A 19,170-nucleotide genomic window follows, 5' to 3' on the forward strand; every position below is an offset into this window, starting at 1 on the left:
GTGTTTTATCAAGGGTCGCAATCTTGTGAAACAATACCACTTTAGCCTATAAAATAAGCATTTCAGATTCTAAAACACACATTAGAAAAGCCTATAATCTTTACACAAAATTTCAGATTTCATCTTCTCTACATTTGAGTTTTGACCGGTCTTATGTAAACTCGAACATATAATAAATTATTCTGGATATTCCTGCGTACAAACTCTAAGACAATTTAAGAGTGTTTAAAATACTATAAAAAAATAATAATTCGTTCATGATTCTAGTATTGACCCATTTGATTTAAATTGATTTTTTCTAACATTATACTCTTGTGCACGAATAAATCAAATTAACATAGATTATTTGAGTTCAATGCGATGTGAGTTTTGAAATTAGTATATATTTGAAGACCTAATATTTTTATTAGTACTAACTACAAATTATTAAAACCTAAACTTAACATTAATAAAAAAAATCACTTTAAAGATGATAGGTTGAAGAAATAAGACGTAAAAAAAAATCAAATCATTACACTTGTCTACCATAATCATAATTATCATTTAAGTTGTATGCGAAGTTAATAAAATTTTAAAGTGTCAATTTTTTTTCTTTTATTTAAATTTGAAGACGATGTGATAATAATCACTATTCGAGTTTACGGGCTTCTTTTTCTTTTTATATTAAAAGAACATTCTTTTATAGTAAGTCAAAATTGAACCTTTTTTTTCTCAAGAACAAATTCCATTAGATAAACAACAATCAACAATAGCCAAAACTCTGAATATGTTTTCCCAAAAATTGACAAGAGTTACAATACAAGACTCAAATGTATCCTTTATCCTATATACAAAGACAAGGTAACCTTTCTTTGAAATACAAAAGATTCAATATAGCAAATGAGAAAATGAAAACATGCACAAAATAAACTCAAAACAACACATCCACATGCCTCTCAGCATTCTACACCACATTGTTTGAGTATAGGACCATTTTGCTTAGGCAAGAAAGGATCAATCCTAACCCAAATCAATGAGAAAATTGATGCCAAAAGGATTGACCAAAGCACCACAATTGTAGGAGTCCTGTTTTGTTTTCCCATGAGACCTTTAAGGAAAGGATATAAATGAACAATGACCCAAAATGCAAAGAACAGTTTCCCAAATAAAGGTCCCCAAGAACCATAACCATTGTTAATTGCATCAGAGACACCGGCCACAACTCCGACAATGTTCAAGATTATAAGAGTGGTTGGTGGAATGAGAAGTGTAGTCCATTTGAAGAGATATAACTCTCCGAATTCAGCATCATCTGCTGCTTTTGCCGTGACAGTAAAGTTTGTGTCTACTCCTGCAAGAACCTTGAGCAGACCTTGAAACACAGCGAAAAGATGCGCTGATACACCTCCAATCACCCAGAATTGCTCGTTTCTCCACCAGTCTTCGATGGTAACTCCACTCCATCGAAGCTCGAGTACTCCCGTTAAAATGATGGAGATAAACAATGCCATGAACCAAACACTAGCAAGGTTGGTCAGCTACACAACAAAAAAAAACACCTTATATAAATACATATTTTAAGCGCATACACAAACAAAGCGCGGTATGATCACAAAAGTTTGTAACTGTTTACTTACAGTTGGAATGATGAACTTTCCGGTGAGGAGGCACACGGCTGGAATTGTGCAGTATGCAATCAAAGGGATTGAAGTGAAAGGATAAACAATGGTGTTCGTATACGCGAGCCTCTCTAGATACTTCAATTTTCCTCCGTAACCATACCAAAGTGGACAATGGCGACTCATGAAGATCTCGACAGAACCTAGAGCCCATCGCAGAACTTGATGCAACCTATCTGACAGATTGATTGGTGCAGATCCCTTGAAAGCAGGTCTCTTTGGCATACAATATACCGATTTCCATCCTCGACAATGCATCTTAAATCCAGTCAATATATCTTCTGTGACGGAGCCATAAATCCATCCAATCTGTAAATGAAACAAAAATGTTCTCAAAATGACTCATAGAATAACAATCCTGGTTCAAAATATACGAAAAACGCAAACAAAGCGCAAGTAATTTTACCTCTTTTCCCCATTCAGTCTTCTCTTCATAGCCACAGCTTATGTTATGAATGGCTTCCTTAACCAATGATTGTGTGTTTGTGCCTTCAGGAAGTCCTCCATTTTCCATCAAAGTTGAAGCAATGAAAACCGGGGACTGTCCAAATCGCTTCTCGAAACTTTTCTGTGACATGAGTGATGATTTCTCTAGCTCCTCATACCCTTCAAGTCCTTCTTCAATCTCTTCAAGATCAAACATGGAACTAGAATCTTTTCTAACATAATCTTTTCCCCCCATTTTCTTCTTCTTGTACATTCTACTGAAGAGACCTCTTCCATTTGTTCCGGACTTCTTTTTCGATTTGGTTTTCCTTGCACCGCAACAAAAGCAACACCATTTAGGCCAACAATCACATGTCATTTTTGGCCTTTTCTCAGAAACTGGTGGTTCATATCCATACAATGCTTGTCTGTTGAACACGGTTCCCGTACCGACGTAAACTGGACCTTGGATTCCATCAAGCCCTTTCATATTGATCTGTGATAAAAATAACATTTAAGGGTCATTTTTTAAAATGCATTTACATAAATTTTTTGAGTTAAGTTAAGGAGAATGGTACTTACATCAAAGAACACAGTGTTGCGATTAGCATATCGATCGTGTCGATCAATACCGTCGAATCTTTGAGGAAATTGGACATAGCAGAGTTTCTTCCCTAGCTGAGGATCCATTAGGAAGCACATGGCTTCTCTAAGAGCCTTGCTATTGTTGATGTAGTGATCACAATCAAGATTCAACATGAATGGTGCATTTGTAAGCACAGCAGAAACTCGAACCTTTTGAGGATAAACAAAAGTCATGATCAGGTTTCTGAAATCTAAGTTCTGCAGGAACTAAACAAAACAAAATAAAGTATTTCAGCTTACCAAAGCATTCATGGCACCGGCTTTCTTATGATGTGGATAACCGGGACGTTTTTCACGCGAAATATACACGAGTTTCGGCAGTTCCTTGCCTTCCACGTCTAGTGCACCACCACTTCCCAAGTAAACCTGCAAAAGGCAAGTTCAGGACTATGTCACAACTATCTTCGATGGAATTTGAATTTCGTCCCATAAAGGTTATAAAATCAAACTCTTACTACCGAACTGACACCTTAGCATTAAGATGATGAAAAGTGGCAAACCTGAATCATTCCTGGATGATCGCGGGTGTTGTTCCCAGGCCATGGAGTTCCATCCTGCATAACCCAACCCTCTTCTGGTTTCTTCAAAGCCTTTGCCACTAAAGCATTAATTTTCACTTTAAATTCTTCATATTCTCTCTGTCATGTGTCAAACACAAAAGAATTATTCTAAGCCTCTCATAGATTCTTATGTAAACAGCTTATGACATGTTTGGAAGAGCTTATGAAAAGAGCTACATTATGACATGTTCATAAAACGTTTTCAGCCCAGTTTCGTAAGTTCTCCAAGATAGCTTATATGTAAACAATTTGATTTTCTTTAATCTTATGTTATAGAAACAAGCTATATATAAGCACTTATATGATAAGCGCTTATGCTATGAACACTTAACAAATCATATCTTTATAGCTCACCTTCATAGACCTTCTTTCCTTGACAAAAGTAGGCTGAACCTTATCCTTCAAGTAATCAATTTTCTCCGAAAAATAGTACTCTGGCGCCCTTGGTTCAATACTATACTTTTTACAAAAAGGAACCCACCTTCTAGCAAACTCGGAAGTTTCGGCCAAACAATCGAATAAAAGCATAGAAGCACCATCATCTGAGACATAAGCTGTGACTTTCTCAACAGGGTAGTCAACAGAAAGAATTGACAGAACAGTGTTTGCTGTTATAATAGGCGGTTCTTTCAAAGGATCAACAGAACTAACAAAAACATCGACAGGCGAAAGTTGGTTCGGTTCACCTTCACGTTCGAATCTTATAGATAAACGGTCTAAGTAAGTTTCGCGCGTGATTGGTAACCATTTCGGAAACTGATCAAGTATCCACGAAAGTGCAAACCATATTTCACATATGACTGATATGAGCCATAAAGGATATGCATCGTATGCCGGTGTTAAGATTCGGAAACGGAAGAAGAATGCTAGAATTACTAGTCTCATCACAATTACGATACGGTATGGATTGATTAAGCTTGATGCTATTGGAACTTTGCGCCATAATGGTTGTCTTGCTTCAGTCATACTGTCACAAAAACAAACAAAATTTAGAGAACAATCTTTTACAAGTTGAAATGCTTGATTTCTTTTCGAGTAGAAGTGATGACTTACAGATACTCATCTTCTTCAACTTGGTCTTCTTTGCCATCCTCTTTGTTTAGTAGACCTCTCTTTTCTTGCCTTACTTTCCATTTTTCTACTCTCTCTTGCCATTCTGCATTGCTGAGGGATTCCTTCTCCCCTTCAAAATCCTTGCCAGCAACTGCATAACAATAGAGTGGAGTATGTGAAATAACCTAGGAAGCACAAACACCAGAAACACGAAACAGACACTAGAAATAATTTAAAAAATAAATAAATTAAACGTGATCACCAGTATCATTTTCGGACATTGACATATACAATAAAAGAAAATTAGTAATTTGTATACACAATTCTCTTTTCAAAATTTAACAATATTCTTACCACTTCCAGCATAAGAAAAAGCCTGACCATTAGGATTCAATTTCGGTTGATTGTAGTCCAAATTTTCCTGAAAACAATCGCAGCATGTACATTGTTTCAATCAATACTAATTGTCTGATTCATTTCTGTTAATTCTTTCAAGTTAATTTCATATTCATGAATCTGCTTTCATATCATTCAAAGAAATTACCACATGATTGACACCGCGGTTCTGGTCTAGATCATTGTGAGGCTTCTTGATTGGAAACTCATCTTCAAAATCATCTCCATCAAGGTTCTCATCTTCATCTCCAACCACTCTCGAACAACCTGCAAGGAAGTCATCATCATCATAACCAGTGCCATCTTTGAGGACATGTAAAGTAGACTACCGTTCAGAGTAAAAAAATTGTCATTTTTAAACCGTACCTAAATAGGACCTCTTAGAATATTTGTAACAAACAACCATGGTTAAATACAATTTCTAACTGTTATGTCATGTTAAATCGTAACTAACCTATACAACACCTCCAAAAACTTAAAAATTTTTAGATAGCTATGATCATAACATCCAATCACATTTTACTACTCAATATTTGAATATGTATTTTACAAAACAACATTATATGACATATATCTAAACACTGAGATCTGATTGAAGGTAACTAACCTTTATGGCGCTTATAGCGAGTGTTGCATTGAGGACAACATTGATTCCCTTCACTCCTCTCATACTCATAACAAGGTTTACAAACAGGAAATCCACAAACATGACAAGCAACAAAAAGCTCTCCAGTTTCCTTATATCCAATCTCATCACCACAAACACGACATATTTTCGACGAAGATTTAGCAGTAGGAGGCTTATGCTGCAAAAACAACAAAAACACATGCAAGTGTAAGAACAATATTTGTCATAGTACTATGAAACATATCAACATATATAATGAAAAGTAAAAAAACATGCAATTTGGAAGAGAATACCTCATCAGAGTCATGTGAGAAATGAGAAGTCGAGCCAGTGATCAAACCAGCCATGGTGTTTGAAGCCATGGCAAAAGCCAAAGTTGGTAACAAAGAAGATAGAAAGAAGAGTGTACAAAAATAGAGTTATATAAGAAATGAAAGGTTGAGAGTAAAACATCAAGATCATGGTAGAGGCAATTCATCTGTACCAAACTGTGAGTTGGAGGGTCATAGCATCATAGGTTTGAGTCTAAGAAACGTTATATTGTTTGTTGTGGAAGCCTTTTCTTTATTTAATAACATTGCTTGGATTTAAAGGTGGTGTCTTTTTCTAGTTCTTCTTACATGGCATGATCAATAAGATACGTGTTGTTTGTTTTATATTTTACATAATTATGCTGGTTATAATGTCACGTTCTAGCCTTTAATTTTCAGATCATGATAATAAGTAGAAAAAATAAAGACCTTCTATGGAGGAGTTTTTTTTCTTTCTTTCTAGCTCTTAATAGTAGTTCATGATACACATTGGATATAAAGGAGTTATAATGTCACATCTAACATTTCTTAGCTCTCAATTTAAGGGGAAAATATTATAGTTTAATAATCCAATATAAGATCTAAAATCCAAAGTTTCACAATGGAACAAATCCAAGGTTTCACAATCGAACATTGTAAGTATGTATTTTTATCAAATATTAAAAAAAACGATATAAATCATAGTATTTATATCAGAATTTTTTAAAAAAAAATCGATATAATCATACTAATTTATAGTGAGATATGTTGAAAAATTGTAGTAAAACATAGTCTTTAGTTCTGATTATTTCAAAAATCCAATAGAAATACCTAAAATATATGTATTTGTACCTAATAAAAACATATAAAACGCAACAACATAAAAATACTTCTAAATATTTAGACAATTTAACAAAAAAAATCCAAAATATTACAATATTGTTTGGAAAGTCCAAAATATTTACTTTTACTTTTACAATTTTGCTTTTTCATTTTAAAAAATATTTTGGTCAAATTGTCAAAAGAGGAAGGGTGGAACCACAACTCGTCTTCTTCAATTTTTAAAGATTGAATTTGCAACTTAAAAGGAGATGCTTCTCCTACCTTAAGAATTGCTCATCCACCCAGTGAAAAATTAAAATTAACTTTGAATTCAAAAATATATTCTCAGACGCACTCCATTCACACAATCCATTTGCTATTGAGTCAAGATCTCAATTTTATGATAAAATTTAGTTTGAAAATGCATCTTTGTATAACTTACGGAAGTGTATTTCCGAAATTTACTGAACTAGTATCAAATGCATAAACGAAATAGTTGAAAAAATAGAGATAAATTAAGATCAATAATTGTTATGTCATGCATAAAAAAAATCAAATATTACATAGATAATCGTTAACCTAAATCGAACAATATATTTCATCATCAAATAGTACACTTCAACATTTTAAAAATATTTTCTATCAATCTCGCAATCTTCGCATACACCTCGATTGGACCTTTTGTTTCGTAACAGTGAAATGTACTCCACGTAATCCTTAAATCTTCATCCATCTTCAGCTCAAACTTATTGAAGTGAATCTTTCTTTCGTTGTCAATCAAGAGTGAACGACACTCGAGCTTCATAACTCTTCAATTGCCTAAGTATTGTAATTTGTAAGAGATTCTCCATGATGGATTTCTGATCTACAAGAGAGGTATACTCTATGACCCTAAATTCAAGTGACGTCTTCGTGACGTTGAGGTAGACAAACGCGACATGCCAATATATGTTCATTCTAGTGTGATTTAATTTTGTTAATAAGATGAGATGAGAAACTCATTTTTATACACGTTTTAGATCAACATGGACCTTACAAACCCAATTTTGTCTCTAGGGATATTTCGAGTATGTATCTTCGAATATACCTTATTTCGTTTAATGAGATTTGTGAAATTAGGATGAGTTCGGAAATGCATTTTCGAATAAACCCCTATTAGTATTTTATTTTTTTTGTAAAATTAGGGTGAGTCCAAAAAATGTATTTTCAGATTCACCCCACACTGTTCACACATAGCCTGTTTCAGAAACATAACCTATTATAGAAAACAAAAACTGAGAAAATCTTAGGAAATTGAAACGTATATTGAAATATATGAAAATGTATATTTTTGACATCATTAATATTAATCCAAGATTACATATAAAACATGTCTAACCACATAAATACATTATTGAATAAAAATTAAAATGAATCAAAAGAATGTGTCATCGTCTAAACATATATTTATGGGTGGATTCACTTTTGACTTTTGTTTATTTGGTTCTCTTTCAATCTCGTTCGGGAATTCTTGCATCATATCCAAAAAATGATCCGACCAGGTTCCATCTTCCCTTGCTGAATGGTTTGTCGACTCTGGTGATGTCAGTCGCATAAGGCATCCTGATTTCAAATAAACTTGAAAAATGCAGTGATTTTGAAAAAATACACAAAATACGGTCCATTGGATTTTGAGGTGGAGCAGTCCGTAGTAGAAAAAATGTTTCTGAGAACCCGTATATTTTCATATTAATACACACCTTATTATACGCATTTGCTAAAAGATAACCCATTTTAGGGAAGTGCAACCATTTTTTCTCTGGTATCGAATTGCTAATAAAAGGAATAAGAGATTCATGAATTGCTTTGAAATGTTCTTTTTTCCGTATAGTTATGTGTATGATTCTTTATGTGCCTTTAACTATTTGATAAGTTGTTGGTGGACAAATGTATGATACTTCTCTCTTTTACCGAGAAAAGTAGAATTAGCTCGATAACTGCAGTTACAGTTACCCAAAACATTGACAATCCGTTCACTATACTTGAGCATAAAAACCAACATATATTCGATGTATTAGATTTTTGGAAAAGATGGTGTAGCATATGGTTTTCTAATGCGAGCTCTCACCTTTGAAAACACTTTTTTTGAGATTTCAGAGTTGGAGAATTCTGATAAAGTGTGTCAACATGAAATAAGAAGGAGACTGCATTGTTGAGTTGTCATTTGGTGATGGTTTGACCTTCTTTGGAGCACCATTTGTTTTTACCAATTACAATGGTGGTTTCTGGATAGAGAATCTTCCTTAGTTTCTCTTTGATGTGGAGTTTCATGTGTTCATCGCTCTTCAAAAATATCTATTGAATCACTTGCCATTCGTTCAAGATAGATATATTTGATTTACCATCCTTCATAACACCATAATCATCAAAACTAGGTCTTTTCCATTGAGTGCCAACCTCATCCATCCATATTGGGATATCAATTTTCACCTTCTTTAAAATTAGACAAGCACATGTGAGACCATATGTCTTTGAATTCATCAATGTGGTATTGTGATCGGTGACAATGACCTTCGACATGTTTTCTTTGTCCTTCAACATTGTCCGACACACTTCTAAAACCCAAGTTACATTGTCTTCTTTTTTGCTTTCCAAAAATAAAAAACTCAATTGAAATAAGTCTTTTCGGTAGAGGTAAAACCAACATTTTTCAATGGTGAAAGTATGTACTTGTTGGTCTTATAAGTTGAATCAACGATGAGTACAATGGGAAACATGTTGAACCCCAATTTGGATGTCTCATTGCGGATCCATTGGACTATATGATCACGAACATCATACTCTTGTCCATTTGTAATTTGGTTGTCAACATCTACCTTGACATCAAATTGTTTGGCATCCTAGAAACAGTAGGTTTGAGGATAACATTTGGGTGCAACATATCTAAAGCAAACAATAACATAAAATATTAATTAAAAAAACTATTTAGATTGAACTCTAAACTAATTCAGAAGTACACTTTCGTAGGCCATTCATCTAGAATTCAAAAATGTATTTTCGGACGCAATGTACTTTTTTAAGCTCAAAACCCAGATTAATGTGAGCAATAAGGGATGAAATACATGAACTTTACCTTTAATTCTAACTTCTTTTGTTCCTTTTGATGCGATGAACACAAGAATGAAGTTTTGGTGTGCGAAATTTGATTAAGAATGGGATAATGTTTTAAGGGTTTTGAGAGAAAAAAGGATTTTGACCATGAGGAAAAAGAACACGCATGTTGTTGTTTTATTAATTTTCCCTTTTAATATTTCTAGAAATGTGCTTCCTGAATTGTGACTGACATGTTAGATTTGTTCATAACCTTATGTTTCTATCAATATAAAAATCAAGAACAAAACTCTAAACTAATCTGTATGAGTCAAATATGCCATCGGGTCACATCCCTTAAACCCATACCATAATTCATTCAAAGAATGAAAGCGAAAATTTACTTGTGTTTGTCATTGGGATTCCCTGAGGTTCATGAGTATGTGATCTTCTGATTTGTAGAGTTCATTAGGATCCTTGAATTTATTATGGTGGGGATGAAGAGAGAATTATGATAAACTGTGTATTTCAATTGCTCTACAAATGGGGATCACAACCCATATAAATAACCTTACGGTTATTTCTTAGCTTTCAATATTATAACTTGACCTCTTATCAAATTAGATATTGACTTATGGTATCTACACAATGACATTACCTTTCATTACATTTGTACTTTTAGTCACAGACTTAATATTAATTAGACCTCTATACTTTTGGCTAATTAAATAATGTCCCTAACACATGTAATATTACATTTATGAATAAAAATTCTAACAATCTCCCACTAGTCACATATGTAACTCTACACATGTGTTAGACTTTAGGAGCTCAAAATTTATCATTATATTCTTTAAGCATATCCAAATTATCTCGTCCACTAGTCATGCCAATATACATAATTAAAGTGATTTTTGTTATATTTATCATAATTAAACTCATCAATGATCACTAATAGTGACATAACTAAATGATATAGATTCATCATGAAATGTATAGCATGAAAATCACATGAAATTGATCTGTATATGTCAATTTTTAACTAGTCATACTTTACTTTAGTGAGATCATTCAATAACCTTATTGTAAAAAGTATTACGTAGCCGAATATCAAACTTTATAAACTAGGAACATATTTAAAACCAGAGTATGCATACATAAAACCAAACATAGAACACACAATCTATAAATGACTAACTCTCACTAAACTAAAGATTCCTTTAATCATAAAACACCCATGTAAGTAGTGAGCTCGTGAAAGACCTTGAGTAGAAGACCTTTTGTAAGAGGATATGTTGCCATGGAGTTTGTCCCTAAGTGTTATATGGACATCTGTCTACTTTGTACTCTTTTCTTAACAACTAGGAACTTGATGTCAATATATTTTGACTTGATCGAGCTTATATTATTAGGGTGTACGTAGGCCGGTTTGGGCTGAGTTTTGTCAAATCCAATATCCAATCCATATAGGACAATCCAGTTTGGGTGAGGTTAAATAACCACCCATTATACTAATGGGCGGGTTTGAGCAAACTCACTATTTTTATAGTTGAGTTGGGATGGGTAGTAGATTGCCCAAATAATTTTTATATTTTATTAATATTAAATGACTAAATGACGAGTCATCATGTTTTTTCATAAAAATTACTCAACATCTTTATCTTCTTAAAAAAATTAGATAACTTACTTTTACTATCTTTTAGCATCATAAAATAATAAATGACAACATCAATTAATAAAAATTATCATAAAATTCTAACAACAAACTAAAGTTGGATGACATAAAATTGTATTAACATCAAAATAACCAAAGAGAAAAATATTCAAAATTAGTCAAAGTCACGGTTCATTAAAATAGTAAATGGTAAGAGACTAAAATTGCAACAAGTAAGTTAATACTAATCAAAATAATTAAAATTGTAATAATAAATGTTTGATTAATGAGTCATTGAGTTTTTTGGGGTTGAGTATGCTTTTACCCGAAATCCGATTTTTTAATGGATTTTTTTGTTTTTAAACTCATATCCACCCAATTATCCGATCCAACCCACTTTTTTGGACTTTTTTGGGTGGGTTTGACTGAGTTTTGTTGGTTGACCCAACCCAGGTACACCCTACCTATTATTGTTGGAATATAGAGCGATTGATTTATTGTCATAGTATAACTTAAGTGTTCTTTCAATTCCTTTCACAATTCACAACCCAGTGACAAGGTCCCTCAACCAAATCCCATCTTTGGATGCCTCATACCATGTTATAAATGGAGTTTCAATAGTGGATGAAGCCGTAAGAGTTTGCTTGGCATTACACCAAGAAACTGCACCATCATCCAACATGTAAATAGCCTGAAGTGGATCTTTTACTATTATGACATCCAGCAAAATCCGAGTCAGAGTATCCAATAATCTTGAATTGGTCTAACATACTATGTGTGAGCATATAATATATTTTTTCTCTTTAAATACCTCAGAACGTTTTTGGCTGCATTACAATGATTCATTCCTGGATTTCTCAAATATCTTCCTAACACCCCAACTATGAACGCAATATCCCGACGCGCACAAACTTGGGCATTCATCATACTCCTTACAGTTGACGTATATGGAATCTTTTGCATCTCTTGAATTTCTAAGTTTCCTTTTGGGCAATAACTAAGACTAAATTTGTCTCCCTTAGAAATTGGAGTATACTTTGGTTTACATTCCTGGATGTCAAACCTTTTAAGTACCTTTTCGGTATAGCTGTTTGTGATAATCCTATAATACCACGAGATCGGTCTCGATGTATCTAAATTGTTAATACAAAGGAGGAGTCACCAAGATATTTCATTTCAATTTTTCTTGGTAGAAATTTATTGGTTTCTTGCATCATGCCTATATTATTTGCAGCAAGCAATATGTCATCAACATACAAGACCACGAACATGTACTTTCTTCCACTGAATTTATTGATATACATAATCTTCAACATCATTCACCTTAAAACTAAATGCGAGAATTATTTCATGAAACTTGTGGTACCACTAACGAGACGCTTGGTTTAGTCCCTAAAGGGATTTTGTCAATTTGCAACCCATATTCTTTGAGTCTCCCGACACAAAGTTTTTTGGTTGTACCATATAAATCATTTCATCAATCTTGCCATTGAGGATGTTGTCTTGACATCCATTTGATGGAGTTCCAAATCATAATGTCCAACAAGAGCCATTATTGTCCTAAAAGATTCTTTCGATTAAACTGGAGAGAAACCCTCTTTAAAGTTAATCCCTTTCTTTTGAGTATAACCCTTAGCCGCAATACGAGCCTTATACCTCTCTATATTACAGTTAGAATCCTGCTTGGTCTTAAAAATCCATTTGCAACCAATGGGTTTCACACCTTTTGGTAACAGAATAAGTTCTCAAACTTTATTGTCTTGCAAGGACTTATACTCCTCCTTCACTGCTTCAATCCACTTTTCTGAGTTGGAATCATGCATGGCTTGGAGGAGATTGACTGGATCATCTTCCATCATACCATTATTTTCTTCATGTTCTTGGAGAAAGACTATGTAATCATTAGGAATATAATTTCTCCTTTCTCAAGGGGATCTCGACAAAGGTATTGATTCTTGTAACACTTGTTCTTGATGATTTTTATTTTTTTTCTTCATGAATTACCAAATCATCTTGAGTAAGAGGAAATTCAACAATGTCTTATGGAGGTTCCATACTTTCTTGATCAAAAGCAACTTTATGAATCGGTTATGGATTAACCTTATTCTTCCCCCAAACTCAATATCATCAAAGAATATGGTTGTTCCCGTCTCAAAAATTGAGCTTAATTTGGGATTGTAAAATTTGTAGCCCCTAGATCTTTCAGAAAAACCAATAAAGTAGTTGCTCACTACTTAGGAGTCCAATTTCTTTTCATTTGGTCTATAAGGCCTTGCCTCAGTTGGACATTCCCATACGTGAAAATGTTTCAGACTAGCCTTTTGCCCAGTCCAAAGTTTATAAGGTGTTTTGGAAGCTACCTTTGTTGAAACTCTATTTAGAATATAAGTTGTAGTCTTCAGTGTCTCTCCTCATAGTAAAAAATAAAAGGACCTACTCCTCCCAATAATTGATCTTGAGAGTTTCCAATAATACTTTGAGACTTTTTAGCAGGAAAGACTCATGAACCCCCTTATACAAGGAAATGGTGATTGATCTTCAATTATAATATACAAGACGATGGATGTATGCATTTCTGTCTTTTCTTTATATTGAGCTTGAAAGTGAAGGGCGAATTTTCCTTCCCAAACGGTGGATTGAAACTGTTAGTCTTCTTTTCACAAACACGAACCTTGGAGCAGTTAGTCTTCAAGTTCCATAGTATTTTATCTCAATACCTTGGTTTTAATCGGGTAACCAAAAACCTCTGAGATTTTAACACTGGGATGATCTCGAACCTATCTTGGTTTTAACATCGGGTTGACCAAGAACCTATGATATTTTATACGCATTGATCTCTAACCTAAACTAGGATTGAAATACCCCAACCATAACATAAGTTTGTATAGGTTTAGCTTTAACCCAATCAAATCCCTAATTAGACAGTATTCAAACAAGGTATACACAAAATGTTCCCTTGGTGAATTTTACAATTCTACTCATTCAAAAATTATAAAAGTAATCTCACTCCAAAAGAACTTTTCTCATAAAAGCACTTAGTCTAAAAATATAGTGAGAGAAAGTTTAAAAAAATGTTTAGAGAGAGAGGGAGATTGTGTGTGTGTGTGTGTGTGTGTGTGAGAGAGAGAGAGAGAGAGAGAGAGAATGATAATGAGAGATGAAAGTGTCAAAACACAATTCTGGATGATTTAAAACGAAAAATGGAACCTCTATTTATAGGCCTGAGGTTGTCTCAAAAAGGAATTTTTATTAAACGCATTTTATAACAATCTAATCAATTAACACTTATGTCTAATCAATTAGAAGATGTAAATAATTGTATGTATGTTCTAAAAAAATGAAGTTTAAGATTTCTAGTTGTTGCACAAAATCAAAGAGCCTTCAAGATAGCTTGGGATTTAAGTTTGAACATTTCTAATCGATTAGACAAATTCCATAATCGATTAGCTAAGTCAAAAAATTGCATGTAGCTATTTTGGATGCTCTTAATTCATCTGACACAACTTCTAGATATTTTTCGAAGTATTTTATTTTGGTAAAGTATTTTGAAAAGGGTTTTGTGTGCGTGTGTGTGTGTGTATGTGTGTGTGTGTGTACTTTATCCTCATACTTTTACAACAAAGTCCTTTTATTGTTACAAACATTCACTGATTACTAAAATAAGAGATTGCTAATACTAAGTTAGGAGATCACCATATGTTGCTTCAAGCCTTTGTCAGATATTACTCTTTATGTTGACACATGCTTGAGTGGCTTGAGATGAGGCTTTAGTTGTATTCGTTGTTTGCCATCATGGGATTGTCAAGTTTATCGAACCCTAAAGATAGGTTTACATCTTTATTTGTCTAATCATTCATACTTGACTTATTATAATACTTTAGTTGTCATATCAAAAGTTAATGTCCTTGTTTAAAAACATATCACCAATAAAATAAAGTTCCACAACTCTGGAAAGCTAGAATGACAAATCATACTCCTTACAATATCCTTAAAAGTCTAATTTCGTCTTTCAGCTACATCGTTCATGCTAGATGACCCTGACATGGTGTATTGTGAGACGATTCTACATTCCTCTAGGTATTTCCCAAAATGCCTCGGATGTTGTTCACCTAAACCATCATATCTGTCGTAAAACTCACCACACGGTCAGATTTGACATTCTTAATTATTTTGTTGAGTTGATTCTCAACTTCAACCTTAAATGAAATGTGAACACATCCAATGATTGAGACTTTTCATGTATAATAAATATGTATACATATCTAGAATAATCATCTATGAATGATATAGAATAACGTTAAATATACTTCATCCCCCTGCAATATGAGTGAATTCCGGTTTAGTCCTGTAAAAGAAATTCATTACCCCTTGTAATGTTTAGATTAACTTTCTTTTATCCCTTTTGTGACGTGTCACTTATGGAGTTTTCAAATTTGCCGACATGGCAGGCAACGTGACATTTTTTTAATTTTTTATTATATTTTTATAAATACACATGGATTTTGTTTTGCAAAATACCATTTTTGGTCTATTAACTATACCCTTGGGTATGTGAGAAAATGAGAATGAATCTGAACCATTTAAAATAAATGACTAAGGTTATGTGTCATTTTTATTCTCAGTCAATTTTCTCTCTCCTCCATTATTAAAATAAATGACTTAAATTAAAACATTATATTTTTTACTATCAAAATTATATCTTCTCTCATCCATTTATTTAAATATAATAGTTCAGATTCATTCTTATGTTCACATAAAAATAGCATTCTCATATATATATATATATATATATATATATATATATATATATATATATATATATATATATATATATATATATATATATATATATATATATATATATATATATATATATATATATATATATATATATATATACATTCATAAATGTGCATACTTTATGTTCACTATAAAATATATTATTCTTGTGGTGCTATGTTAGTTATCATTATATCTTTTAATTATTATTTTTCGGATTTCCATATGGTGCATTTCCTTCACTTGGGATAAAGAAGCAATTTCCAGTTAAAAATTCTTGAGACAATTCTTAGTTGGATTTGGGTATAAACCCCAATGATTCGAGATTTTAACTTGCCATCCCCCAAATTATACTTGGCAACCCCAAACTTTCAAAATACTAAAATATTCCCTGACTGAAAAGTGAAATAAATTTTCGTGCAAAATTTTCAGTAGGAAAAAATGAAGTCTTTGGTGCTAACAAAATTCCCAGTAGTGTATTGTAAATTTCTGATATACCGAAAATTTAAAAGCTTCGGTGGTAAGTTCTAATTAATTCCAATTTTTTTGAAATTTACCACTTGATATCGGAAATTTCAATCAAAGTGAAATTTCTAATAGTGTTATTTGTTTGAAATTTTAAACGCTCAGAATTTTACCGACAGTTTTGGATGACTATGATTGCACCGACCGTTTTGTGTGGTTCAAAGTAAATGCAAAGTTGTATAAACAGGGGGATCACCTGTTATTGGATAAAAACATCTCAAAAAACATCTCATCCTTAATTTTTGATTAAGAAAGAAGTGTACTTCAACGAAGCTTCACCTTCCGTAAAGTTCTGGCTTCCGGATGACATCACATCTCTCGCCTTCCTGATGTCCAAGTTGAATGAATTGTTTCCTTATGCTAAAAACAGAAAGGAGAGAAAGATTGAGTTTTGTGAAGATTGGATTGATACTGACGGAAGAGTGAAATACAACCTTATTGAGTTGAAGACTGGTCAAGATGTGAAAGATATGTGGAGATCATTTCGTCGTAGATTAACAAAGGGGGCGATCGAGTTAGATGCTAAGATTTCAAGGTCTGTTTACGACATAATGAAGATGATGAAACGTCCAGAATCATCTAGTAGTGTCTAGGTTTTCTTATTTATCACCATTTTTTTAAAGTTATGTTTAAGTTATATAATCGATTATCAAATGTTAGTTTATGCTGATGTTGCATGAATGGAAGATCAAAAATATTATCTAATACAAATGTTTTTGAGGAAGATATCTGAGTAATATATAAATTATACAAATAATATATAATACGCAAAAAATATCTAAATAGGCCCCACGGGCTATGTGTTCAGTCCAAGATAATCTAGTATAAACCTCGCCATTTGGGTTTACCAAACCCATGTGGTTATCCATAATAACTACAATCCCCTAGAGGCATTGTTGGTCATCGACGTCAGCTGTAGGAGGCGACGGTGACACGTCATCGACAGGTACCCCAACATCAGAAGGTCCAACATCATCTGTAGGCTCGATAGGTGGGATGATGAAAGGGTGTGATACAGTGAGGTACCACTCTAAGTAACCATCCTCACACTACGAGGGATGCTGAACAAGAACTGCTCGTTCTCTAATGACACGACCTGAGCTGATGAAGTTACTCTAAAACTACCAATCAATGCCCGCAGATGGTCTATATGGAACTGGTCGTGAGATACTTTGAACATATTCATATTTTCGCTGACACCTCTCAAGCAAGTGTCTAGCAATCATGGTCTCCCACCGCATATAACCTAAATATAATGAAGACTCGTCGAACTAACGGTGGACTATATGATTAGTGTATAGTATCCAGATGACATCATCTACAGTCAGTGCATCGAGCTTCCTTCTGTACTCAACAACACCACCAGGATGTGATTGTTTGGCGCTCCATCTCTTCGTTCGTGGGGACCCCACTGAGGAATGTTGCACTCGTCACAAATGATGGGGAAATGCTCATATATCCAACACTGATACCATATCACCACAACAAATACTAAATAAGAAATGTTATTCATAACAATTAAATAAGAAATCAACAATAAATAATAATTTCAAGTATACCTATAACAAACTCAAATAATCAGCAAGTTGTCTGATCTCAAATATTATCGCCACTCCAAGTGCAATATACAGAATGGTCAATATAACACACCTCTAAGCCCAATTGGTAACCTCGAGGCTACTGAACATGCACACATATCAATATAAACACCTGAATTGTCCGCAAAGAGAGTACATGTTATTAGATGTAGCATGTACATCCTAGCGACAACCTCATAACTCCCAGCTGCAACAAGCTCGACGTACGTATTTTGAAGCCAAGACATATAAAGATGAGTGTCCCTATTGAAGGCAAACCCCTTCTGCACAGCCTCTTTAGAAACTCCTAAATCTTGTGTAGCAGTCATACATATAAACGACGAGTTAAGAACATGATTCGTCCAGAATCTTCCCCTGATAGGGAGATAAAACAGCGAGGAGACATCATCCAAACTGATAGTCATCTTCCCAAACTGAAGATGAAATGAAGATGTCTCCTTGTGCCATCTCTCAACAAACGTAGTAAGTAGTAGAGCATTGAGCATGGTGAGGGAGCAGTGGGTACAATTAAGGAGCTCAAAATACCATACAATTCGTCTGACCTGATCAGGCATCGAAATCTTCGGGAAGTCCTTCAACTTTGACCTGTGTGATGTCACCTTCAATGGGATATGATCCTGTAACAACCAAATTTAAAAAAAAAATTAGCAATTAGCTTTCATGGCACAATAATAAACAAATTAAAGGTAAACATAAAGGCATATACCTCTCTCTGCCATAGTCGTAACGCCACATGGTAAGCATACTCAGTAAGCATCAACCAATCAATGGGTCCTCCGGGGAATCCTCTATCAATGTGTATAGAGGACTTGGTCGAAGGAGTTGTAACATTTGTGTCAGTGGTAACATATGAGACTGGATCGGCAACAACAACAACTGGACAGACCACCGTAGCAACCACCTCATCAACAACCACCTCACCAACAACCACATCAACAACAACCTCCTTAGCAACCTCCTCAACAACCTCCCTAGCAACAACCTCATCTGCAACAACATCATTTGACACTCCCACCTCATCTCTGAGATGCTCAACTGATCATACATGTCGGCGTCGAGTATTATGA

The 19,170-nt window shown here is 33.8% G+C and overlaps 2 protein-coding genes across 2 annotated transcripts; both read right to left on the reverse strand.

Annotated features, from left to right (window-relative positions):
- Positions 1–749: 749 nt before the first annotated feature.
- On the reverse strand, positions 750–5,897 carry LOC127138081 (cellulose synthase A catalytic subunit 4 [UDP-forming]). The gene is made up of 12 exons (XM_051064488.1): positions 5,660–5,897; positions 5,346–5,544; positions 4,887–5,005; positions 4,697–4,763; positions 4,343–4,493; positions 3,644–4,256; positions 3,230–3,367; positions 2,970–3,095; positions 2,667–2,879; positions 2,065–2,580; positions 1,617–1,967; positions 750–1,517 (listed from the first exon to the last, which is right to left on the reverse strand). Exons 1-12 carry the CDS (start codon positions 5,726–5,728, stop codon positions 936–938), a joined length of 3,144 nt encoding a protein of 1,047 aa, XP_050920445.1. The 5' UTR covers positions 5,729–5,897; the 3' UTR covers positions 750–935.
- An 11,305-nt stretch (positions 5,898–17,202) lies between these two features.
- LOC127138095 (protein MAIN-LIKE 1) lies at positions 17,203–19,139 on the reverse strand. Its single transcript, XM_051064500.1, has 3 exons — positions 18,810–19,139; positions 18,065–18,720; positions 17,203–17,970 (listed from the first exon to the last, which is right to left on the reverse strand). Exons 1-2 carry the CDS (start codon positions 18,858–18,860, stop codon positions 18,142–18,144), a joined length of 630 nt encoding a protein of 209 aa, XP_050920457.1. The 5' UTR covers positions 18,861–19,139; the 3' UTR covers positions 17,203–17,970; positions 18,065–18,141.
- Between the last annotated feature and the right edge of the window lie 31 nt (positions 19,140–19,170).

The sequence above is a fragment of the Lathyrus oleraceus genome, chromosome 1 (genome assembly GCF_024323335.1).
Source record: "Lathyrus oleraceus cultivar Zhongwan6 chromosome 1, CAAS_Psat_ZW6_1.0, whole genome shotgun sequence".
Classification (NCBI taxonomy): Eukaryota; Viridiplantae; Streptophyta; class Magnoliopsida; order Fabales; family Fabaceae; genus Lathyrus; species Lathyrus oleraceus.